This window comes from Scyliorhinus canicula, chromosome 2, assembly GCF_902713615.1.
Source record: "Scyliorhinus canicula chromosome 2, sScyCan1.1, whole genome shotgun sequence".
Taxonomy (NCBI): Eukaryota; Metazoa; Chordata; class Chondrichthyes; order Carcharhiniformes; family Scyliorhinidae; genus Scyliorhinus; species Scyliorhinus canicula.
Genome location: NC_052147.1, coordinates 48,608,284 through 48,635,253, shown reverse-complemented (window position 1 = coordinate 48,635,253; position 26,970 = coordinate 48,608,284). Strand labels below are relative to the sequence as shown.

Here is a 26,970-nt window from a genome sequence, read left to right as displayed (position 1 = left end):
AACTTTGCAATACATCATGTGATATGTGCATATCATTTTCACAAGTTTTGTCAAAACATTATAAATTTTGATCATTGCAGCTAAAGAACATTATACTGAGATTTGTGTCTAAAGTAGAATGTTCAATCTTTGTGACTTTTCCATGTGTGCAGATGGTTTGGACTGAAACGGGGATCATAATATTGATCAAGGACCCAAATACACAGTGAACTGAAGTGAATTTATGGGACAGCACTCATTTCCAACTATCCTGAAAAACTATGCTTAACTCCAACTCTCTCCCCCTCCTGCATTCTAACTAATTTTTAATCCAGTTCCTTAATTCTACTTTTACTCTACTCTTGTAATCTCCTGTGTGGCACCCGTTGAAAGGTTTTCCTAACATCCATGTTTACTATATCCACTTCAAATTCTTTGAGGCAGTAACAGATTAGATATCTCGAGGAAATTGAGGCTTGTTAAGCACAGTTGTACCTTGAGAAATCTATGCTGGCTCCGTCTGCTTTCTCTTTATGTAGATAGAGATGAAATTACTTACAAATATTTCTCTATCACAGATGTTACACTCTTGGCTTTGAATACTTTGCAATGTCATGAAATCAACTATATAATGAAAATTAATTATTTCTCGATCTCTGGCTGTAATTATCCAGACTGGTTCTGTCTCCCTTTTTAAAAATGGGCAGTACATTGATAACCCTCCATTCATGCACAATGGACCACTGAAAAATTATATTTAGGGTCCTAGCAATTTCGTATTTACCTCTCCTCGTGATCCTAAGATACGTCCATCAAATACTGGAACGTCATCTGCCCGTAGCCTGCTAACTTGTCCAATGTCCTGAGGACCAGGGTTCGAATCCCACCAGAACAGATGGTGAAATTTGAATTCAATGCAAATCTTGAATTAAGAGTCAAATGATGACCATGAAACCATTGTAAATTAAAAGCAAATTACTGTGGATGCTGGAATCTGAAACTAAAGAGAAAATGCTGGAAAATCTCAGCAGGTATGGCAGCATCTGTAGGGAGAGAAAAGAGCTAATGTTTCGAGTCCGATAACTCTTTGTCAAAGCTAACAGATAGAGAAAGTGGGAAATATTTATACAGTGGAGTGAGAATAAAAGATGAGTTATAGCCACAGAAACCCAGGGAAACCTGGTGCCAATGCCACAGAAACGAAGGGGAAAGAGTGCTAATGGCAGTCCCCAGAGAGAACAAAAGATGTGAAAGGCCAAACAGCAGAGAAACTAACATCAGAGGATGAACTGTAGATGTGGCGAGAGGGTGAGGGGCAAGCAAAGAGGAGAAAGGTTCAGGAAAGGTGGATAAGATTGTGGGGGGGGGGGGGTTTTAAATATATATTCAGAAAGAAAGAAATGGTAAAAGACAGTTAAAATTAAATGGGATGAAAACAAATGGGTCGAGGTGGGGTAGAGCTGATCATCTGAAGTTGTTGAATTCAAATGTTGAGACCGGAAGGCTGTAGCGTGCCTCACCGGAAGATGAGATGTTGTTCCTCCAGTTTGCATTGAGCTTCACTGGAACATTGCAGCTGGCCAAGAACAGACATGTGGGCATGGGAGCAGGGTATTTTGTTAAAATGACAAGCAACGGGAAGGTCAGGGTCCTGTATAGGCACAGACTGAAGATGCTCAGCAAAGCGATCACCCAGTCTGCGTTTGGTCTCTCCGATATGGAGAAGACCACATTGGGAGCAGCGAATGCAGTCGACCAAATTGGAAGAGATCAAGTGAAACGCTGCTTAACCTGGAATGAGTGTTTTGGGCCTGGGATGTTAAGCATGGAAGAGGTAAAGGAGCAGGTGTTACACCTTCTGCGATTGCATAGGAAGGTGCCATGGGTGATGGGAGAGGTACTGGGTATGGTGGAGGAGTGTAAATTGTCATTTTAAAAAAAAAAGTAAACCCCATCTGGTTCACTGATGTCCTTTAAGGAAGGAAACCCGCCATTTTTATCTGGTCTGCCTATCTGTGATTCCAGATCCACAGAAATGTGGTTGACTCGTAATTGCCCTCCGAAATGGCCTAGTTGGCCACTCAATTGGAGGGCAGTTATGGATTGGCAACAAATGCTGGCTGAACCAATGATGCCCTCATTGCATGAATGAATTTTTTTTTTAAAACCATCAGGGCAAATACAAGAATGCCAAAAAAGAGTGCTGATCGGTTGCAAATCAACTCTGGGTAAGGTATTGCCATGGAGAAACCAACATTGCCTCCCAACAGGTGCACCATAGAAAGCATCCTATCTGGCTGCAAAACAGCCTGATATGGCAACTGCTCGGCTCAAGAGCACAAGAAACTTCAGGGAATAGTGAATACCGCCCAGTCCATCACACAAACCTGCCTCTCATCCATTGACTCTATCTGCACCTCCCGCTGCCTTGGGAAAGCGGGCAGCATAATCAAACCAGCTTACTCGCTCTTCTAACTTCTTCCATTGGGCAGGAGATGGAAAAGACTGAGAACACGCACAAACAGATTTAAAAACAGCTTCTTCCTCACTGTGACCAGATTCCTGTCATGGACGGATCTGATTAATACTACACACCTGTATGCTTCACCCGATGCCGGTGTCTATGTATTTACATTGTATACCTTGTGTTGCCCTATTTTCTTTTCATGTACAAAATGATCTGTGTGAGCTGCATGCAGAAAAATGCTTTTCACTGTACCTCGGTACACATGATAGTAAACAAATCCAAGGTCCTGGGTAATTTTTAAAAAGGCACAAGGCATGAACATAGTGCTCTCCAGAGAACAGGTCCTGACACATGAATGTATTTTGCTTCCAACAAGTGTAAATGAGCCACGTTATGAGCTCGACTTATTATCTTAATTGTTTATTTCTATAGCTATTAGAGCACTCACGATTGGTCCATTCTTGTGTTTGTCCTGATGAGTGCAAGGCGGGAGCTTCAGCAACATCATTTTTCAGCGATTTTCATTCCCTTTTCTCTTTTCACTCATGCCCTAATAAATAAATTAATAATTAATATCAATCAGAACAGAATGTACTCCGATTAGTAGCTGATTACAGATTTCCTGACTTTATTCCCACAATTTACTCCTACCAATGTTGCAATTTCTTTTTTTTAATCTTGCTGATCCAATCAGTTGGACACTGTTGATACCCCTCCATGTCTACATTATCCCTCTCTATGCCATACATTCCTTCTTGCCATCATGTCTCCTTCCTAATTTTTCTGTTCCTCCTATATATACTTATTGCCGTCAAGTTTTCAGAAAAAAAGCAGCAATTGAATGTATATACTCAAAGGAAAAACATTGAAGAATTGCATAATGGTCATTAAGGTTTCATAGATACAATTCCATGAAAGTACAACAGTATTTTGTGTTTCTAAATAAAAGCAAAGAGGTAACCATTTTTTTAAACATGGTCACATCCATATTACAGCAGTGATATTTCAAAGATATTGCATTGGCTTTGAACTCTTTTTGAATGTCCAAGGTATAAAATTCATTGTATAAATGAAGACTAATTTGTTACAGCATAATCGGGGTACTTGTTTTTAGACAGTTCATTGAAAGAAAAATGAAGTTATAAGGAACATAAAGCTTAGATTCACCAGTATGATATCTGGAATCACTAGTTGTGAAAAGAGATTTATGGTGCAGGGATTGGCAAAAATGGCAAAGCACAGACTTGGGCTGCGATCCAAAGGCCACGCTGCGCAGGAAAAGCAGCTTGCCGCAGCATGGCTGTTGAAAACCAGGAAACTACGCTTGCAATCCCGCGAGACGTTGCGATGTGTGGGCAGGGTTGACCAGCGTAGGTGTTGGGTGGGGCCAGGGACCCTCCCACATTGCATTCGGACTGGGGGGAAGAGGTCAGGGATTGTTTTTATAAATGGTGCCCTAATCTCTCGTTACAATGGGGAGACCCAGCGAGCAGAACTACCCACTGTACAAAACAGGGCTATATGCGGCCTCGGCCACGCATTCCCCATTCAGGTCCCTTATTCAACGAGAGTCGCATTGAATAGCCATTTGTTTCTTGGCATTGTGGGTGCTTTGACCTTTTGTGAATGGAAGATTAGAGGTGTGAGTATCTATCAAGCAAAGTTGGTTAAAATTCCAAAAACCTCAGCAGGGAATTTTTCTGTTGATTTTAGATTCAGCATCACAAAAGGGCTTGTAGCTTTAAATTCAAGCAACTCTTGTTTATTGCTATTTGCAGCCCATTGCTATGAATGGGCAATAATGTATATCATACTGTGCTATTTTATGTTGAATCTTGATATTAGATTAAAAATGGATAAGTTTATTCAAGTGATAGCTTTAACTAAAATGAGTTTCTTTTTAAATGGCGAGTAGTCTCAAACTATACTATCAGGTGCAATAAATTTGTTCTTCCTCTGCATAAATCTGAAGATACTCGAACCTAAAATGTACAACTTTAAATGCTACAGTAATATTTCTAGAATTATGATGGTTTTAATTTTTGAGACCAATCCACTATTTGTAATTAGTTTGCAGCCATGTCAGTCATCTGTGCACCCCTTTTCTTGCAGAAAGCGGTTATTAAATAGTCATGGGAAAATCTGTTTCTGTTCTGCTAATTGTTGAATTTACTTTTAAATCACTATTTCCTCAGATTAAGCGTACAAATTTAAAAAAAGCCTGATTCAGAAAGGACAGGTTGTGGGATGAGGGTAAAATTCGATCCTCTAGCTTTACTTCTAGATGCTGCTTTAGAAGGAGAATTTGATCTTGTGCAGCGCATAATTTATGAGGTAACTTTTCTATATTATTTTGAATTGTAAATTGTTACATGCTGCATTTGAAATTCTTACACGATAGAAAGTAATTTTTAAAACTGTTAGTATGTTCAACTCTTTTGTTTTGGCTAGGTTAATGATCCCAGTAAACCTAATGACGAAGGGATAACACATTACACATGCAGTGTGTGCTGGTCACCATCACATTTGGAAGTTCCTTGTGATTTTGGTGTAAATGCAAATGCAGCAGACAGTGATGGATGGTAAGCTTGAGATGTTCATGTTGATATGAATATTGGTTGAAATGTGGTCATTATGTTTTTAGACCAGGCTGATGAAATTCTGTCCTTAAGTCAACTTAAAAGCTGTCCTTACAATTGTAATTTCTGTTGCAATTAATTGATCTAAACTGGACTTGTAATTGTATGAACTGTTTCCATTCTCTGCATTTCTTTCTCATCTCATTCTCCCTCCTCTCTCTCACCACTTGTGGTCTTCAGCCACAATAGCCTTGCTCTCCCTGGACTGAAATTTCTTCGCATTTTTTTTCCTCAATCCCTTTTTATTTTTCCTTCTCCCCCACTGTTTGCACACTTGCCCACGCAGTCTGCCGTGCTCGTAACCCAATTTTGCGCTCTCGCCCTCCCCCATTTGTTCTCTTTCCACCTTTTTGTTGTTTGTCCTTTTTTCTTTCCCTCTGTCCTTTTTCCTCTTCCCTACTACTCTCATCCCCATTTTTTTTTTTAAAATAAGCCTTTTTTTTTAAAAAAAAAAAACCCTCAACGGTAGAATTACTGTGGAAACAAATTAGTTACAAGTATGGCAATTTAATGTGATGTTGATTATGAACTTCAAGTAGGATAGTTCTACCTCACATGAACAATTCTCGGTAGATATTGTGCCAACAGAGGACAGTTGTGGAGGTCTATTTTCTATCTGTAGGCAATTTAAGTTCTTTTTTTGGAGTTAAATGCAACAAGTAAAATGATTCCTCCCTCCATTAAATACATTTCCACTAAGTGAAATAGATGTCAGTAAATAAATGAATCTGTGATGGTCTGTGCCTTGGAGAATCAAGCAGTGTGTAAAAATTATAGCTGACTCTACCCTTGCTGAATTGAATGCTCCAATAGAATTTCATTACTTAATTATTTGACAAACTATGTATGTGCATAGAATAAAGGCAGATGAAGATTAAAGCAAATGGGTTTCAAAGTACTGTAGATAGGAAAGAAAAAGAGATGTATGTCATGTGTACTTAGTTAACACAGCTGCAGGTAATGGGAATCTTAAACTTGATATTAAACATATTCAATCAATTTAGAGAAGCAATCAACAAATATAATTTAGAGGGGATAGTTTTCAAACTATACAGTTCTATGGTCAGGCTATACCTTGAATACTTTATTGGCAGTATCCCAGTCAAAGACAAAATTCAAGGTTGTGTTAATAATGGAAATACACGGTTATCCTCGTGTTAAATGGGAAGGAAATTTGATGTTATTGCTTGAAAATGTTCTCAATTGGGTAAGTTCCAAAAATAAACTGCCTGTATCTTTGCCTTTCCATGGCCAGCTGATTATTAAGAAAAGGAATTTGCAAACCTCTGAATGAGTACGGGGGTCAGCAACAAGTGTCAAGAGCAAAAATGTATAATGATTCACATACTTGCCTTTCCTGGGATGAATACTTGGTTTGTAGGTGCTTCGCTTTCCCTGCCACTCACACCCACCCCCTATCCACACACACTGATATGATCCTTCAAATCTTCTGATCTATATGTTCAGAATGTTCAGAATGGAGTTCAGTTACGAGTGGCGTACCACAAGGATCTGTTCTGGGGGCCGTTGCTGTTTTGTCATTTTTATAAATGACCTAGAGGGAGGGAGCAGAAGGATGGGTAAGTAAATTTGCAGACGCACTAAAGTCGGTGGAGTGTAGACAGTGCGGAAGGATGTTGCAGGTTACAGAGGGACATAGATAAGGCTGCAGAGCTGGGCTGAGAGGTGCAAAATGGAGTTTAATGTGGAGAAGTGTGAGGTGATTCACTTTGGAAAGAATAACAGGAATGCGGAATATTTGGCTAATGGTAAAAATTCTTGGTATGTGGATGAGCAGAGGGATCTCGGTGTCCATGTACATAGATCCCTGAAAGTTGCCACCCAGGTTGATAGGGTTGTGAAGAAGGCCTATGGTGTGATGGCCTTTATTGTAGAGGGATTGAGTTCCGGAGCCATGAGGTCATGTTTGCAGTTGTACAAAACTCTAGTATACGGCCGCATTTGGAGTATTGCGTACAGTTCTGGTCGCCCCATTATAGGAAGGACGTAGAACTTGGAACAGGGGTGCAGAGGAGATTTACCAGGTGTTGCCTGGTATGGAGGGAAAATCTTATGAGGAAAGGCTGATGGACTTGAGGTTTGTTTTCGTTAGAGAGAAGAGGTTAAGAGGTGACTTAATAGAGGCATACAAAATGATCAGAGGGTTAGATAGGGTGGACAGCGAGAGCCTTCTCCCGCGGATGGAGGTGGCTATCACGAGGGGACATAGCCTTAAATTGAGGGGTAATAGATATAGGACGAGGTCAGAGGTGGGTTTTTACGCAAAGAGTGGTGAGGCCGTGGAATGCCCTACCTGCAACAGTAGTGAACTCGCCAACATTGAGGGCATTTAAAAGTTTATTGGATAGCATATGGATGATAGGGCATAGTGTAGGTTAGATGGCCTTTAGTTTTTTTCCATGTCGGTGCAACATTGAGGGCCGAAGGGCCTGTACTGCGCTGTATCGTTCTATGTTCTATAGGGTTGCAGCCGAGTTGATTTGCAGCATGGGTCAACTTATCCCACATTATAACTACAGGTATTCTGGGCAACTATAGCTGTAATTTCTTTAAAAGAAATTTAGAGTACCCAATTACTTTTTCCAATTAGGGGCAATTTAGCGTGGCCAATCCACCTAGACCCATCTTTGGGTTGTGGGCCTGAAGAACCATGCAAACATGGGGAGAATGGTGCAAACTCCACGCAGACAGTGACCTGGGGCCGGGATCGAACCTGTCTTCTCAGCGCCGCTAGGCTGTAATTGTAAGGACTGTTAGAAAAGCTGTCCCTGGTAAAGAATTGTTATCTATATAGTGGAAATATGATTACATAGCTATAAGACTGTATAGTTACTAACATGAAGTATCTAGTGATGTTAATCTGGAAAGTTATCTGAAGTTGTCCTGGTTTCTTTTCCAGGACACCATTACATTGGTGCTGCTTCCTGCAACAGTGTCCAACTCTGCAAACTACTTGTCGAATCTGGTGCTGCTATTTTTGCCACCACCATCAGTGATGTTGAAACAGCAGCAGATAATGTGAGGAGATGGAAGAAGGCTTTGTACAGTGTTCACAGTTCCTTTATGGCAAGTATTTATTAACTTTGTGGTTCTTCATAAAATGTTTAAACCTTGTACACATGTTCCACCTCTTCAAAATTCGGCAAAATAAATTAAACTATATGTTCTCTGTTGGCCACTTTATCAAGTTTCTCTGTCATAGTCAAATGTTCTATCTTTTTTTAAAAATATTTTTATTCTCCATTTTCACATTTTCTCCAGAATTTACATCCCACCCACAAGCAGTAAATGGTAACAAATACAAAGTCAAATTCCTTATCTACAACAACGATCCCATCCTCCCATCACCCCAAGCAACGACCCACCTGACACTATAAGCATCAAATAAACAAACCCTCCAACGGTGGGCCAAACAAAGAAGAAATAAAAGAGAAAGGAATTAGTAATTGCCTATGGTCACCATTAACCTATAGAGTCCCTCCCACCACCCCTCCCCCTAACGCTCAATGCAAGTCAACGAACGGCTGCCACCGGATGAACCCTAACATTTAACATTGACCCTCTCGGAGTGAATTTTATTTCTCGAGACTGAGAAACCCAGCCATGTCACTAACCCAGGTCTCTACACTTGGGGCCTTTGAGTCCTTCCAGTAATGGAATCCCGTCTCCGGTGCTACCAGGGATGCAAACGCCAAAACGTCAGCCTCTTCTGCCCCCTGGACTCCCGGCTCTTCCGATACTCCAAAGATCGTCACCTCTGGACTCGGCGCCACCTGTGTTTTTAAGTACCGTGGACATAGCCTCAGCAAAACCCTGCCAAAACCCTCTAAGCTTCGGGCATGCCCAAAACATATGGACATGATTTGCTGGACCTCTCGCACACCTGTCCTCTACCCCAAAGAACTCGCTCATCTGGGCCACCGTCATGTGTGCCTGGTGGACTACCTTAAATTGCTAGCCTGGCACATGATGAGGATGTTGTTAACCCTGCTTAAGGCATCAGCCCACAGACCCCGCCTCTATCTCTCCCCCTAGCCCATCTTCCCACTTGCCCTTTGTAGTTCCTCTATCTGAGTTTCTTCTGACTCCATAAGTTCTTTGTAGCTATTTGATACCTTCCCCTCTCCCACCCATGTTCGGGAAACTACCCTGTCCTGTATCCCCCGTGGTGCAGGAGCGGGTAGGATGTAACCTGCCTTCTCAAAAAATCCCGTACCTGCAGATATCTTAAACCCATTCCCTGCTGGCAGTTCAAATTCCTCCTCTAAATCCTTCAAGCTAGGGAAGCTCCCGTCGATAAATAGATCTCCCATCCTCTCAATTCCTACTCTCTACCATCTCCGAAACCCTCCATCCAGTCTTCCTGGAACAAACCGATGGTTGTTATAAATCGGGGCCCAAACTGATGCTCCCTCCACTTTCCTATATTTCCTCCACTGCCCCCAGACTCTCCCGCCACTTAGCCCCCCCCCCCCCCCCCCCTCCATCCACCCCCAACCCCGACTGCTCCAACAACACTTTCTTCACTTGCAGGGTTTTACCTGTCCACACAAAGCCCAAAATCACCTTATTCACCCGTTTAGAAAAGACCCTCGGGATAAAGATGGGGAGACACTGAAAGACTAAAGAGTCCTCCTTAATTTGTTCTACAAGCCGGGACAATTTAACTTGTGCAATGTCTCCCATTCCGCTGCCAACTGGATTCCAGATGGCGAAAGCTCCTTCCTACCATTCGAAACGGCAGCCCCCCCAGTCTCCTCTCCTGCTCCCTTGTCTGGATCGCAAGCTTCTCACTTTTCCCCATATTCAATTGATACCCCGGCATCATGATAACGTTTAAGAGTCTTCTAACATTGGCCATGAGTTACCTGCCCTTTACAAACCACGCCTGGTCTTCCTCTATCACCCCGGGGACACAATCCTCTATCCTTGTGGTCAATGTCTTAGCCAGCATTTTGGCGTCCACATTCAATCGCGAGATCGGCCTGTATGACCCGCATTGCTCAGGGCCCTTCTCCCGCTTCAGAATCAATGAATCGAGGCCTGCAGCATTGTTGGGGGAAGGACTCCCCTGTTTCTTGCCTCATTAAATGTCCTCACCAGCAGTGGGCCGAATATCTCCGAGAGCTTCTTATACAATTCCACCGGGTAACCGTCCAGCCCCGGGGCCTTGCCTGACTGCAAGACCTCCAGACCCTCCATTATTTCCTCAATTTCAATTGGGCTCCCAGCCCTTCCACCAGTTCTTCCTCCACCCTCCGGAACCTCAGCTGACCCAAGAACTGCCTCATCCCCTCCACCCCAGCCGGGGGAGTTCCCGGCTGGGATGGAGGGGACTCTTATATGACTGTGACTCATATAGTTTGCTATCAAAGTCCTTAAACACATCATTCACCCTCACTGGGTCTAGGGCCGCATTCCCACCTCTGTTCTTTAATCTCCCTGGCCACCTCCCTTTTCCTCAGCTGGTGAGCTAACATTCTACTGGTCTTTTCCCCATACTCGTACACCGCTCCCTTGCCTTCCTCAGTTTGATCCACCACCTTCCCTATAGGTAACAGGCCAAACTTCACCTGTGAACTCCTTCACTCTTGGCCGTCTGAACCTCCAAGTGTCTATTCCCCCCCCCCCCCCCCCCAACCTGCTCCATAAACACCTCACCATAATGTACCTGCCCCCTGCATCTGACACGATTCTCCCTGTCTCAAATGCCACCCATTTGTTAAAGATAGGGCTAACCCCAGGTTAAAGAGGTGTGAATTGTCTCAAGCCAGGACAGTTGGTGGGATCTCGCAAGCCCAGGCCAGATGGTGGGGGATGAATGTAATGCGACATGAATCCCAGGTCCCGGTTGAGGCCGTACTCATGTGTGCGGAACTTGGCTATAAGTTTCTGCTTGGCGATTCTGCGTTCTCCTGAAGGCTGCCTTGGAGAACGCTGAATGCCCTTGACTGCTGAAGTGTTCCCCGACTGGAAGGGAACATTCCTGCCTGGTGATTGTCGCGCGATGTCCGTTCATTCGTTGTCGCAGCATCTGCATGGTCACGCCAATGTACCACGCTTTGGGACATCCTTTCCTGCAGCGTATGAGGTAGACATCATGGGATGAGAACACGTAGGGTGCTCTGAAGGTCTGGATCTGACCAAGGAACACATCCGCCAACTCAACAGACTGATCAAGACCTTGGATCCGGAACTTTCCCAAAGCGGAGAAACTACGACATCTTCTTCGGAGCCTCCAACACGTCATTAATGAAGATGAACATCTTGCCAAGGTCATCCCCACACCCCCACTACTTGCCTTCAAACAACCGCGCAACCTCAAACCATTGTTTGCAGCAAACTACCTCGCCTTCAGAACAGCGACCACGACACCACACAACCCTGCCATGCCAACTCTGCAAGACGTGCCAGATCATCGACATGGATACCACCATTACACGTGAAAACACCACCCACCAAGCACGCGGTACATACTTGTGCGACTCAGCCAACGTTGTCTGGCATCTTTGAATTTGTCTATATATATGTTTCTGGAACATACCTCTTCATTCACCTGAGGAAGGAGCAGTGCTCCGAATGCTAGTGTTTGAAACAAACATGTTGGACTTTAACCTGGTGTTGTAAGACTTCTTGCAATACATATTCAAAGCATCACAGTCCCCAGTAAACAAACAGTAGAAAAAATTCCTCCACCCAACTTCCAATGGAACAGAGTTAACTTTACATTTCTGAGCAGCTGCTGAAATATCTTATCACAACGAAAACCAAAGAAAAAAGGAAGGGGCAAAAGCAACCAAAGAGGGAAAAAAAAGGAACAAGAAACAACAATAACTCCTTGTTACAGAGAGCACTACCTATTCAAAAGTGATTTTGACCAAAACGCCTCCGCAGTGACCTCCCCCAAGGTTCAGTGACATTAATCCCCTGCTAGCCTTTTGTCCTCGATAAAGTTCATAACTTCATCCGATGATTCAAAATAAAGTTCCTGGCCCTCAAACGTGACCCAAAGACGCGCTGGACACAACATCCTGAACTTCACCCCTTTCTTGAAGAGGACCGATTTTGCCCTATTAAATCCAGCTCGCCTTTTGGCCAGTTCTGCACTCAGGTACTGGTAGATGCGCAACTCACGGTTCTCCCACTTGCAGCTCTGTACGTGCTAGGCCCACCGTGAAATCTGTTCCTTGTCCAGGAACTGGTGCATTCGCACCACCATCGCCCTTAGCGGTCCATTCGCTTGCGGCTGCTTTGCAAGAGCTCTATGCGCTCTGTCCACTTCCAAGGGTTGCGTAAACGCCCCATCTACTATCAACTTTTCCAGCATACTTGCCACATATGCCCTTACGACTGATCCCTCACTGCCCTCAGAGAGGTCGACGATCCTTTGGTTCTGTCTCCTGGACCTGTCCTCCAACTTCTTCTGCAATCTTTTCTGGTGGTCCTTCATCAGCCCCACCTCTGGCTCCAAAGCGGTTAAATGGTCCTCTTGCTCAGGCACCTTTTCCTCCACCTTCTGAATCACCCGTTCGTGGGTTTCTATAGACCCTGTTCCACCTGATCAATCGATGCCTTAATCGGGTCCAGCTTATCTTTCTTTAGCTTGGCGAAGCTCTCTTCAAAGAACTTCACTAGCTGACCACTGTGCCACCACCCCAGGATCCTGCACCTCCACCATGTTTTCCTGCACTGCCGGCTCTGTACGTGTCTTCCTTGCTTGACTATGTCTCCTTACACGGCCACTTCTAATCCAATGCTCCATACACTGGTGGAGGGTTTCTCCTCACTCTCTCACTACTGATTTACCCAGTACATTTCCGAAAAAAACGGGAGAAAAGGTCCAAAAGTTCCGTCACAAGTGGGAGCTACCAAATGTGCGATGTCCTACTCCATGGACGGCTCTGTTAGTCTTATCCAATTGCCATCTGAATATATCAATCAAATCTGTCTCTAGCCTCTCAAAAAGTTTGTTCCAGATTCCAACTGCCTTCTGATTGGAAACATTTTTCCTCAGATGACTGTAGATGTTTATCCCTGGAATCATTCCTGTGAATCTCCTCTGTACTCTCTCCAAAGCCTTCACATCCTTCCTCCTCAAGTATGGCACCCAGAACTGGATGCAATACTCTAGATGGGGCCTAATTAGTATCTTAAAGTTCAACATGACCTCCTTACTCAATGACCTATTAATAAAACTTAGGATGCAATATGCTTTATTAGCAGCTCTCTCAACATGTCCTGCCACTTGTATGTAATACAAAATTGTAAAGAGTAAATTAATGGCATCTCAGCATCCATACAACAAAGATTCAATTGCGTTGTAATGGTCATTTTAGCATACTGTTCTAAAGATTTGACTTGATTCCTGAAACAGAACATCACTTTTGAGACTGGAGCTATTTGTCCCTGGAAGTCCAGGAGCACCGCTGTTGTTTCCTTTAACTGTAGAGGAATGTATGATAGTGGCCAACCTAAGAGGATACTTGGTATGTTTTATAAGTCTGGGTGCATATATTAGCAACTGTCATGAAATCCTTACAGTAAGGTTTCAAAAGCTAAACATGTTTAAATGTGCACTTTTGAAGGCAAAACAAATTGTGTTTGATCTTCTATGCATAGTTCTAAAGTGTACATTTTGTTCAATGACCAGCAACATGTTTGTCAGTTTCTGAGGTAATTGAGAATTACTTTCAATCCACAATAGGAGTACAAGAAAAAATGGGTGTCATGAACAAAGGTGTGGTTTATGCTTTGTGGGACTATGAGGCCAAGAACAGTGATGAATTATCGTTTCATGAAGGAGATCCCCTGACGGTCGTGAGGCGTAAAGATGACAATGAAACAGACTGGTGGTGGGCCCGTTTGAATGACAAGGAAGGCTATGTCCCTCGCAATCTGCTCGGGGTAACTATAACCCAAATTTCTGTAACTTTATTTTTTCCTATAAGTACAGCTTATTAGAAACTTCTGTCCAAATGTATGCATCTCTCATTTATGTATGCATCTCTCATTTAAGAATAGTTTCCTGTGTTGTGTAAATGTTGTAATTCTGATTATTTAATCAAGTTTGTAAATATTCTGCAGGCCTGTAGCTTCATGTATTTTACTACACATATAAATTTTAATGGATTGGGGTGATGCTTTGTGCCTCGGGGAGAGGCCAAAATGTTCTTGATGCCCAAGGTTCCAATAATTCGTAATCCAATTCTGCTCACTGAACAAATCAGTAGCTAAAGAGACTAAATAAAGAGTCTAAAAGGTCAGGTTAATTATAGCAATCTTCTTGGGGACCAATCACAGAAAATAGAAGCTAATATAAAGGACAAGCGACATAATGGAAAAAATAAATATTTTTATAAACAACTGGTGCATCATTAAATTTTACATGTCAGTTATTGTCTTTTGTCCCATGGATCCTTGTGGATCATTAGTTTTTACAGTGCAAACTGTATTTATTAGTCCCAGGTTCGATTCCGGCTTGGGTCACTGTCTGTGCGGAGTCTGCACATCCTCCCCGTGTGTGCGTGGGTTTCCTCCTGGTGCTCCGGTTTCCTCCCACAGTCCAAAGATGTGCAGGTTAGGTGGATTGGCCATGATAAATTGCCCTTAGTGTCCAAAATTGTCCTTAGTGTTGGGTGGGGTTACTGGGTTATGGAGATGAGGTTGAGGTGTTGACCTTGGGTAGGGTGCTCTTTCCAAGAGCCAGTGCAGACTCGATGGGCTGAATGGCCTCCTTCTACACTGTAAATTCTATGATAATATCCTATATGTTACAAAGGAAGATTTTGTGTGTACAAACTGCAGTGCTTCTTATCATCCTTTATTTTTCAAAACTGCTGGTTAAAGGCAACCTAGAAATATATCAAGTGTAAAACGCAAAAATTGAGGCATAAAGCTTGGCTCCGTCGTCGTCATTTATGATATGATTACTGCTGTGCTGTATGAGTACTGCAGAGAGTTTTCTGTAGTTGCTGCTCTACTTAGGATGAAATGAAAAAAGCTCAGAACTTTGTAATTATACCCTTTTGCACCCTTTGTTATAGAATGATGGATCCCTTAAAGTTGAGATTACTATACAAGTTTAAAAAAGAAAGGTCATTGATGCTGCTTTGGACAAATACTGATTTCAGTTTCAGCTAAATAGCTTAGTTTTAAGAATAAAAATCTGAGAATGCAAGAAGATTTAATGGCTACTTTAAAGCTGTGAGCTATATGAATATATTATGTTAAAACAACAAGTATAGACTGCTACTAATGCCAATAATCATCCAGTGGGTAGCTGAACCAGAGCCACTCTAGGGAGACCAGTCCCAAATTTGATCAAAAGAAAATAATTGGCATGGAAAAAAATGAATGGAAATTCTGTAAATGGTAAATTATAAGAATTTTCACCTTTTTTGAAGAGCATTTATATTGACTTTTTAAAAAAAAAATTATTGAAATTTTTGAAAAATGTATAACAACAAAACAATAATAATAACAATAATAAACACCCCTTGGACCCGTAACAACACATATAATGTGCCCCCCCCCCCCCAAACCCGATGAACAACAAAATAAATTTAAAATAAATGAAATTAACATAAACAATACCCCCCCCCCCGGGTTGTCGCTGCTGCTGACCTAGTTCCCTATCGTTGAGCCAGAAAGTCGAGGAAAGGCTGCCATCGCCTAAAGAACCCTTGTACTGACCCCCTCAGGGCGAATTTGACCTTCTCCAGCTTAATGAATCCCGCCATGTCATTGATCCAGGTCTCCACGCTTGGGGGTCTCGCATCTTTCCATTGCAACAAGATCCTCCGCCGGGCTACTAGGGACGCAAAGGCCAAAACACCGGCCTCTTTCGCCTCCTGCACTGTATTGACTGTTTAACCACACATGTGTTCACTCTCCTTGCCCTCTTACCTTGAGGGCAAATATTGTCAACCCTTTAAAAGTGGCCTCCAGAGCTGCACGCGCTTTAAGTCAATTCCAAATGCACCAAATGCCCTTGAGGCACGGACCAAAAGCTGGAAGGTAGGATTAAAACAGATAGCACTTTTCTGGCTGGCACTGACACAGTGAGCCGAATGGCCGTCTCCTGTGGCATGAATCAATATTTCTACTATCAGAGCACTACTATGAAATGGAGGGAGTTCATTAATGTACTTGAATGTATTTAGCCCCTTTGTTTGCTAGTAATTATCACAAAATTAATTTAGGTGAAGAAAGAGGTAATTTACAAATAATTATAACCAAAATGGAGGCAATCTTTTCAAAATTTCCAATCTGATGTTCAAATCCCTGCTTTGCCTCACCCAGGCCTACAACTCTCCAAGGACTCTTCATTCTTCCAGCTCTGGATTTATGCATCCCTCACTGTTCCTGGCTGTCCAGGACTCAAGTTATGAAATTGCTCCTTGAAAGCTCCAATCTTGCCACCTCATTTAAAAAAAAAAGACCATTCTTAAAATGTACGTCTTTGATCAAGCTCTTAATCACCTAATATCTCCTCCTTTTACTCTGGGCTAATTTTTATTGTCATATTCCACAGTAAACCACCTTTGGACATTTGATTCCTCATCGCTACAACATTCCTATAAAAGGTTAATTGTCAATAAATTCAGAGCAGTGTTAGTACTGACTATTGTGTCACCCATAGCTCAGGCTATCTCTTAATCTGCAGCTGAAGAAGGAAGAACAGTTGTGTGGAAAGTATAATATAGTAACATTATAATAATTTTGATGTCCTTTATTTTGTTTGTTCAGTTGTATCCTAGAATAAAGCCCGGCAGCGATCTCTGGCTTAGGATATATTCTTTACTCCTTCTAATCAGAATCTGGAACGGACATGATATGCTACACGATGGAGGTGCTCTCCTCCCCGACAAAGAACTAGATATTTATGTGCTGTGATTTGGATATGCAGTAGTTTATGGTGCTTTTTCTCTGAACAAAGTCGCATTGCTACATCCGAAGAACACACATGTGCGTACACAAGCACACTTTCACATGTGCGAGCACTCAAATGCATGCACACTTGCACGTGCACATGGGTCCACACACACACAATTAGACCTGGATATCACTCTCAGGTCTGCACACTCTGCCACATAGACGCGCACATGCCATATGCGCGAATGTACCAAACGTACACTCTGTGCACACACCACACATACACACCATACATACATACATACATATATATATACACACACACACACACACACACACACACACACACACACACACACAGAGGAAGTGGTGTTATCTGAAAACCACATGACCTCAGTATTGTTAGTATGTGGCATGCTTGGCTGGCAATGGTGGTAAGGGAGATGTTTTAATGTAACTTTCATTGGTTTCAGGGAGGAAGTCATAATGATTGTTGAAAGGCCATGTGAGTGGACTAGCAGAGTTTGATTTGGTTTTGTGATAATTAGAGCCGTTAAAGGATTATGAAATGTATGCTTGGACATAAAAAAAGAATTTTAAGTAATGTGACAATGCTGCATTTGAGATGAAACAAGGGTTTTAGTACGGTGAGGTGCACTGTCTGAGTCGTTTGAGGTAAGTGAAGTGTATGTGACTAATGGAACAGCGAATGTGAAAATGAGCAGAGGATATTGTCATCGATTAACTTCTGTGTTTATTATGGAAATGATGCAATAACTTTTACCACATTTTGGTGCAAAACACTACAGCACTTCATTGAAATAAGTATTCAAGTATATTTCTATATTAAAGAATCTTTCATTTATTTTTTCCAATTACATTTTTCTTTTTGAAATAATTCTCGGCATACATCCTAACAAATGATGAGTTTTATACATGTAACAAAACAATCTTTGGCTTGTTTACCATGTTTCATATCTAATCTTTTCCTTAATGAGCAGTTCTGTTAACTGAGCACAGGGTAGTATTGAATGTAAATATTGTGATGTATAAGATTATACCAGTGGGCTATATTATGTATGACGAAAGTGACAACTTTTTTTCATAGTTGATAGTAATACACTGCTTAACAAAAGTGTTATGTAAACGTATACAATAAAATACAGTGGCTGAACAGCGACACTTTCCAATTATATTCATTCTATCTAATGAATATTTATAGTTCATAAGCCCATCTCAATTTATAATGACTGGCCAGAAACTTGTGCTTAATTGAATGCTTAGGTTTGGTGCTGAGATATATATTGTTCTTTCTGTTTTTAATCCCCCCTCTATGGAGTGGGGGATGGTTGGGATCTAAATTCTTCACATTTATTCTTAAATGTCTACGAATTGTCTCACATGTACCAGTAAACTAATTAAGCAGCCATAGTTACCCAACTGCACTGTTTCATTTCAAATTGTTTGCTTACTGAAGATAGCAGGAAAATATTTATTGACAGACGTTGTGTGGGAAAGTTCCAGTTCTACAGGATTGCTGCCCTTGAAATTTTAGTCTGAATAATCCCCTTCCATCTCTACTACTCTATGTCAAATACATTTCTCCTGCAGATGCCTAATTTTGAGCAAAAGTTTGCTGCAGCGAACGACATCTGACGGTGTCTGCTTTCAAATATACCCTTGCACATATAGATTTTTTAATTTTTGCATGGCATATTTTTAAAAGGGCAAATCACTAATGCAAGGGTAATAGGGCATCGGGACCTGAATATTTATAGTTCATAACTAATCACATGGAAGGATTGTGAAGGAAATGGCAGTGTGGGCCGGAAGTGTAAACTAGTGGGTGACTTCAATGTCAAATCAAGTTCCGAAAGAAAATAGGGAAAGTAAAATTTGGATTAAGAGCAAAGGAAAGAGGCAGAAAAAGTTAAAATAAATTAAATTCAAAGTTGAATAATTTGTAACTCGGAAGGAATGAGACTAGGTCAGCACGGTGGCCCAGTGATTAGCACTGCTGCCTGCGCTGAGGACCCAGGTTTGATCCCAGTCACTGTCTGTGTGGAGTTTGCACATTCTCCTCGTGTCTGCGTGGGTTTCAACCCACAACCCAAGATGTGCAGGTTAGATGGATTGGCCACGCTAAATTGCCCCTTAATCGGAAAAAATAATAATTGGGTACTCTAAATTTGTAAAAGAGAACTTTTTTTTGAACAAAAAAAAGGAATGAGACTGTGTTCTGTAAACATTTGATCTTCAGTGCCAATATGATTAATTAGCACTAACATGTTAAAAGCTTTTTGAAATCACTTGGCTTAACTCTCCTTGTGGGGAGTTTATTTGTGCAATAGTTATGAACTACTGCAACATCAATGCATTTAAATGGTTAGGGAAAAGCGCGATGCTGATTTCACAAAGCTAAGGTGAGTAGTGTAACTCTGACAGCAAGTTTTGATATCTGCTATTAATTGAGCATCTGCCCACTTCAAATCTCTCCAAGTTGGCCAGGGGTAGCTACATTCAATTCTGGTGTTATGGATCCCTTTAGAGACTGATAACTTTGGAAAAAGTAATTCAAACTTCCAGTTCAAAGTTGAAAGGATTGCATGGCAAGATTTAATGTTTTAAAACTTTTCCTGTAATTCAAGATTAATAACACTTGACCTAAACAGCTAAAACTAAAATCACCTTTTTACAAAAAGAGCATATTTACTATGAAAAGATAAAGTGCATGGGATTGCGGGTAGTGTCTGAGATGGATAGAAAGCTGTTGGCAGACGGAAGCAAAAAGTTGAATAGATCTTTTTCCGATTGGCAGACAGTGACTAGTGTGGTACTACAAGGATCTGTGCTAGGACCCCAATTGTTACATTATATATTAATGATTTGAATGAGGGAACTAAATGTATTATCTCCAAATTTGCAGATGATACAAAGTTGGGTGGAAGGGTGAGTTGTGAGGAGCTGCAGAGATGCATCAGCGGGATTTGGACAGCTGAGTGAGTGGCATATGCATGGCAGATGCAATATAATGTGGAGAAATGTGAGGTTATCCGCTTTGGTAGCAAAAATAGGGAGGCAGATTATTATTTGAGTGGGTGTAAATTGAGAGAGGTAGATAATTTGGTTCCCTCACAAATTATCAGGGCAAGGAAAAGTGTTTGGTAGGAAACTAATCACCGTTTAAACTATTGAAAATTTGCTTACAGCTGAGTACATCCACCCTGACTCAGCTGTGTTAGTGGTAAGTACTGAAACTTCAGACCCCTGTGTTGCTTTCAATAATGAATCTCACAGTGGAGTGCAGTTACAGCAGAACCTGTTAAAGAGCAGGGTAACCCGACAAGACAATTTCTGGATTTCCTTAATCTGGCTGTGCATATGTGTACTATGGAAGTGCTCTCCGATCTATTTCATAATAATGGTGAATGTTGTTGGCTTCACTGTTAGTCATCGCACAAACTCTGGGTCAAGTAAATGAAATGAAAATTGCTTATTGTCACAAGTAGGCTTCAATGAAGTTACTGTGAAAACCCCTAGTCGCCACATTCCGGCGCCTGTTCAGGGAGGTTGGTACGGAAATTGAACCATGCTGCTGGCCTGCCTTGGTCTACTTTAAAAGCCAGCTGTTTAGGCCCAGGTGCTAAACCAGCCCCAGTGTGCTAAACCAGTAAATAATTGCACCGAGGTCTCCGGATGAAGCTAGAGTCATTGTAATTCTAGCACAATTCTTCTAGGTGCTGGATTGCACATTACTGGACTGGTGTTTGTCTGAAGGTCATTTGATGCACATGCTTCTTAAAAGGTGGTACAATATATCACTTGACATTTTAATTGTTCAGCCCACAGGTGCTGCTTATATATTATGACTGATCTCCACTTCATAACCCCCTCCCATCAAAACAACGGATCTTGGGAAATCTATCTCTCAAACGTTTGTTTAAGAGGCTATCATTTCTATTTCTATTGCATCATGCATGTGCTTCACAACCAACAAATTCTTATTTTGAAGTGTGGGCATTGTTGTTTTGTTGGCAACATAGCAGCTAACTTGCACACAGCAAGGTCTCAAGATAGCAATACAATAAATGGATAAGTTACCCTTTTCGTGTTGGTGGTAGTTAAGAGAGAACTCCTGATTGGGACATTGGGAATGATCCCTACTTTTCAGAAATATGCAACAGAATCTTTTGCATATCCTTAAAAATGCAGAAAGGACCTCTGTTAATGTTGACGCCTAACAATGCAACCGTACTTACAGTGAGGTGTTAGTATAGATTACATACTTCTGCTCTAGAGTGGAACATAAATTTCAGCTCCGAGGAAATAGTGTGAGCACGGAGTCAAACTAACAGTTAAAGTAATACCGTAAGGCATCCTCAATGATTTAGTGGACAATTGTACCACCATTATGTGGCACTGAGCTGTTCAGACAAGGACCATTTCGATTTTATCCCTGATCTTTATTCAGCTAGCTGATGTCACCCATGCTGAAAAAATGTTTCAAGCAAAAGAAACAAAGAGGAAACCAGTTCTGGGCACTATTTTAATGGATCTATATGTTTGGATGGGTAGAATCAGGTTTGGTTATAATACCTTCTTACAGTTGTGCAGCCTGACCATGCTTACGGAATTGATGGTTCATTCTGCATGATTGACACTGGACGCAAACAAATCCAAAATGAACTGACTATTTGCATGATAGATGGGTTCATGTCACCTGTCAATGAGGTTAAATGCAGCAATGCTGAAGTATGAAGACCGTAGAAATACTCAAACCATCTATGAAGAAAATCTAATACAAATCAAGGTAGCAGGAACTACATTATCCATGTTAATCTTTTACCCAAAGAAGGAATTTGTAATTATTAAAGTGACCTGAAAGCAATAGGGATGCAGAATGTGTGTGCACCTATGCTATACTTAGGACAACTTGAATTGCCAAGCAAAATTCTTAAAACACAGCAGATTAGAAACCTAGACTGAGATGTCTGTGCAATTTCCACATACTCCCTTAATCCTGATGAAATAAATGAACAGGCAGAGGTTGCTTGGAAATACATTTTGCATATCACAAGGAGTAAACCTCATATTCTTTATGAATATTGAGTATTTCTTGAACCGCAACTCTCACCACGTCCTGAGGTTTCCGCTAATACCTTGTGCCACTACATTCAAACTCTCAACATCACTCATCACCAATATTGACTGACTCCATCTCAAAGCTGCCCAGGTCCATAGCTATATTTCACTCTTTGCCTCATCTGATGCTTCAACCAAAAATGTATTTTCTTCTTTTCAGGTTGCAATGATCACAAGATTCATGATTCGTGGATGCCTACAACCCACTGGATTCTACCTCTTCACTTTCCTCTGGTCACATCTGTTCTATCAATCTTAGTCCTTGTAGGCTTTTTGCTGTCAGTTCTGGCCTTCACCCCTCCACCAAGTGGTTAGTCCTCAGCGAAAGTCTAATCTCTTGTCTTTCCACCTCGAATATCAAGCTTGGCACAACATTGAGCTATTTTTCAATATTATTTAGCTCCACACCCATTTCTTTGGCCATAAGTCTTCATGCACAATGTTTCCTTTTATCCTTTTCCAGTATTCTCCCTCCACATGACACCTACCTCCCTGTGGCTTTAACCCTCTCTTGATGTTTGTCTTAAGAACTGTTTGTGACATTTGGTGGTCTCTTTCTTTACTCCCCTCGCTCGTGCTATTGCAGCATTCCATTCTCTAAATGGAGAATCGGTCTTGATGCCGAAATTGTGGCAGGGGCCGGGTTCATGTCAAATCGAAATTCTCCGGTGCCTCAACAGTGGAGTCTATGCGTTCCAGTCTGCACGTATAGTAAAAGCCGTTCGCATACCATTAACGGGCCTGACCCGGTATTCTCCGGTGCCTCTGTGATTCTCCGCATCTGCCAGGGGGTTAATCCCGACAGCGAGGTTCATTTGTGCTTTTAAAAATTGGGAAAAGGACGCCGTGGATGATAAGGGAGAGACAGGAGGTAGGACATGCAGAGGCGTGACCGTGGGCAGTTCTTCCTGACACGGGGTGGGGGAGAACAGGCCCTGCTTGGGGGGTGGGGGTGGGGTGATCGGGGGACAGGCTGTGGGGCCAGGATGTCCCCACGGGACCGGACTGTCCAGGCATGTACCACTATTGCAGCGGCCTGCAAGGCATCCATCTTACTGTGCATCCATCTGCCCACCCTCCTTGTCTGTGGTTCTGCAGAGTGACACCGGCCGTATCGGTGCCCCTAGATCCAGCCCCACCTCTGCCAGACCACCCCCCCCAAACCAGTCGCCACCCGCTGGTGGGACATCATACTGCCTCCCAAGTGCAATGCCCACAGTAGCTCAACAAGGGGATGACATGTGGGAGCAGGATCCGTAGTGCCAACCAGGGCCACCATGTAGCCCATTGGACCTTGTTGGGTTCGGAGATGCGCACCATGCTAACACGTCGGCCTTTCACCCCCTGCCATCAGTGGATATTGGAATATGACCAGCAGTGGTGGCCTTCCTGCCCATGGTAGCACTTTCCACCCACCATCCACCTGCGAGAACCTTGCATGCAAGCTGGCCTTTCCATCACATGGTCGCATCAAATTGATTGGTCGGGGGAGGAGAAATACAGGAGTGATGAGCGCTGGCTGAACTGCTGTCTCTGGGCCAACCCACCACAAAGTCCACCCTCCAATGCACCCCCTCTACGGCAGGTCCAGACCAACCTGTCCCTCACGCCCTTCTGAGAGAGCACCGAGGTAAGTTGTAATGTTGTGCACAAATATATAAGCTTTTTGCCCTCGCCCCCAATGCTATCCTGTGCCCTGTACCAGTAGCAACTTAACTGCGTCTGCCTTTCTGGCCTTGTATGCTCTAATGCCACACTGAGGCGGTACATCAGGAGTGGAGGCTGCATGCTGAGATTCCCACCCTGTGACCTGGTTCCCCTTATGTAGCCATCTTCTGGGGTGCCTGGATCTGGATGTCACAGGTGACGTGGTGCTGTCCTGTTCTGCCTGCTGCCCATGTGATGTGCCAGGGACAGCGGTTGGGGGGGGGGGATTTTGAGGCACTGAGGTGATCCGGTACACCTCCTGCAGGAGTCACCGGTATGGGCCCCATCATCATCTCCCTCTAGGTGCCTGATGGCCCCAGGCTACTCCACGGGATGCGGGTACGAGCGGAACTAACCCGTGAGGCTCCCCGCCACCTGGAACTGCCAGTCCTGGAGGCTCGCTCTCGTCTCAATCAGGATCTGCATGCTCGTGGCCATGGAGCACAGAGAGTGGACCACTTATGTCTGGGACTGCGCCACATCAGCCAGTGACTCTGCCATCTTCCTCTGGAACTGGGCCACCTCCCTCTGGGTCTGTGCCATGTCGGCCAGCGCCTCGGCAATGCCGCTGATGCTCTCAGCCATGGCCCGCTGTGACTGGGCCACACGCTCTGGAGCGTCGCTGCAATGTCTAGGTTGCTTTGGTACTTGGCTGCCTATGATAGGGCAGCCCTGTCCTGGGCCTCGGCCATCGCCTACACAGATTGCCCAGGCCTTGAACATGTGGACCCTTGGCTGAAACCTTTGCCCCGAAAGCCTCCACTGTGGTCTCCACCAGTGTGGTGTTGGCCTGGGTGGCACACATTGTTGGCACCACCTACTCCACACAGTTGCACTCAATCGCCTGTGCCACAGGTGCTGGATGCTCGCCGACAGCCCCTCATGGCGTCCCTGGCTCTGCGACTGCATCTCCACAATCGATGGGGCCATCCATTCCAGAAGCCCAAAACCCTCCGGAACTTCAGCTAGACCATGGGGTCGGCCTGCCCTGCAACCATTTGTCCCCTCGGGGGTTCCTACCTCTACCTGTTGTACCACAGCATGTGTGTGCTGCACACCAGCTAGTGTCCGAGCAGCCTCTTCAATGAAGTGCCCAACTGACGTGAGTGTCTCTGGGATGGTGGAGGGTGTTGGAGATAGTTGTGGTGGGAAGTCAATGTCTTCCCCGGACTCGGGCTCTGGGAATCACAGGATGCGGGGCGATGGCTCCTGTCAATGTCAGTATCATTGTTGTCGCTGCCCGACACCTCATGATTGTGTCGTGGTTGGGAGTGGCATGGGAGTGTGTGTGTGTGGGGATGGGGTAGACCCGCAACAGTCCAAAGATGTGCGGGTTAGGTAGATTGGCCATGCTAAATTGCCCGTAGTGTCCTAATAAAAGTAAGGTTAAGGGGGGGGGTTGTTGGGTTACGGGTATAGGGTGGATACGTGGGTTTGAGTAGGGTGATCATGGCTCGGCACAACATTGAGGGCCGAAGGGCCTGTTCTGTGCTGTACTGTTCTATGTTCTATTGGAGGGAAATTACAGTGAACTGCTTAAAGAATTTGTAGAAGCCTGCTTGAATAACGAACCGAGTTTTAGACCTACAGCAAAGGAATTGCTGAACCATAAATTCATTATACGAAATTCTACACCGAGGGGATGGGGTAGACCCTCGGTGTTCCCTCACCATTGTGAGGGACGGTGTGTGGGCTGATGGTGGTGTGTGTGTGTTGGGGGTGGGGAAACGTGTACCACGGGAGTCTCAACTCTGGGGTCTCATTTCCTCACCCGATGCAGACCTCCATCCTGGATTGCTCTTTCTTCCAGCCCTCCGACATTGTCCAGTGCCCTGTTCTGCTGTAGAGGGGCTGCAGGTCTGGCGGTCCCCTCCAGTCGTCTTCTCTCAGCGATTGTGTGCTGCCTTTTCCTGGGGGGTGGGGAGGGAAACGCACAGTCCGACGTGGCCAGGGCACCCGGCAATGGTGGCTGGCATGTGGTGGTTCTGCCACCTTTTGAGTGGGTAGGGGGTGGGGGTTACAGGTGTGTGGGATGGGGGGTTGGTGTTAGTGGCACAGTGCTGCCTACTACCCTGGCTGCCCTGAGGAGATTGTGCAGGTTCTTTCGGTACTGCCGGCCTGTCCTCGTGATGTTGCCCACAGCGCTGACGACCTCTGCCACCTGCGTGCAGGTCCAGCGAACGTTGGCGGCTGGCAACCTCCTTCCCACCCTGGGGTGCAAGGTTGGAGAGAGACCCAACTAGTCCCTATCAACCCCCCACCCTTCCGGGCCTGACTGAATTTGTTGTTGCATTGAACCAACTCTCCTTTCACTCTGCACACTTCAAATAAAAGGATAGACGTGAGATATGTCTGCCTTATCATGATATATGTATATATAGAACATCCTTTGTTTCTGTAATAGCCGGGTCCCCTCCCTTACCTGTTTTTCCAGTATATTGATATTTGTATTGGTGCCATTTCCTGCCCTTTCTTTGAATTGGAACGTTTGATCAATGTTTCTCCAATTTGCACCCTTTCCTTGCCTTCACATAATCCATCTCTGCCTCTTCCCTTCCTTGACTTTTCTTTCTCTATTTCTGGGAATAGGCTATAAACAATTATCTGCTATAAGCCCTTTGGGTCCCACCATAGTTATCTTGACTGTACTAAGTTGTACCCTGCTTCTTATTCCACTCTTTCAGTTTCTGTTTCCATTGCATTTGCTCTGACAATGCCACCTTCTATAACAGTGCTTTTGTTATTTAATTTTTTCCCTTAACCAAGGATTCCCCACCAGCATGGTTGACCGGGCCATTAACACTGTCTATGATGATCCTTATCCTTACCTTCCAGCCCACCAGCCTTGTATTCAATGCTTCATCCTCCATTTCACCACCTCAGGGGTGATGCCAGTTCCCTCCATGACACTGGGCCCATTCCTCAGTCACTCCCCAACTCTACTTCTAACTCCAGTTTTTTAAAGTCAGCAGCTATTGTGATATTTCTGCTTTGCATTTCTTTACTTATCCAACCCCTTTTGCCTTGCACAATATCATTCCCGTTGTCACTTAATCTCTGGCAGTGAGTTAAAGTATAAAATCAACAGCTTTTTCTTAGAACTGATCTGAAACACACTCTGCATAAATGCTGGCAGACCTG

At 43.6% G+C, this 26,970-nt stretch overlaps 1 protein-coding gene across 1 annotated transcript in view; it reads left to right on the top strand.

Annotated features, from left to right (window-relative positions):
- ppp1r13bb (protein phosphatase 1, regulatory subunit 13Bb) overlaps positions 1 to 18,160 on the top strand; it is a 125,769-nt gene extending 107,609 nt beyond the window's left edge. The window contains 11 exon segments of the mRNA XM_038777831.1: positions 4,642 to 4,659; positions 4,661 to 4,780; positions 4,898 to 4,935; positions 4,937 to 4,983; positions 4,986 to 5,028; positions 8,006 to 8,021; positions 8,023 to 8,119; positions 8,122 to 8,172; positions 13,811 to 14,010; positions 16,855 to 16,873; positions 16,876 to 18,160. Coding sequence (XP_038633759.1) covers positions 4,642 to 4,659; positions 4,661 to 4,780; positions 4,898 to 4,935; positions 4,937 to 4,983; positions 4,986 to 5,028; positions 8,006 to 8,021; positions 8,023 to 8,119; positions 8,122 to 8,172; positions 13,811 to 14,010; positions 16,855 to 16,873; positions 16,876 to 16,895 — 669 coding nt within the window. The 3' untranslated portion in view covers positions 16,896 to 18,160.
- The last annotated feature ends 8,810 nt before the right edge of the window (positions 18,161 to 26,970 follow it).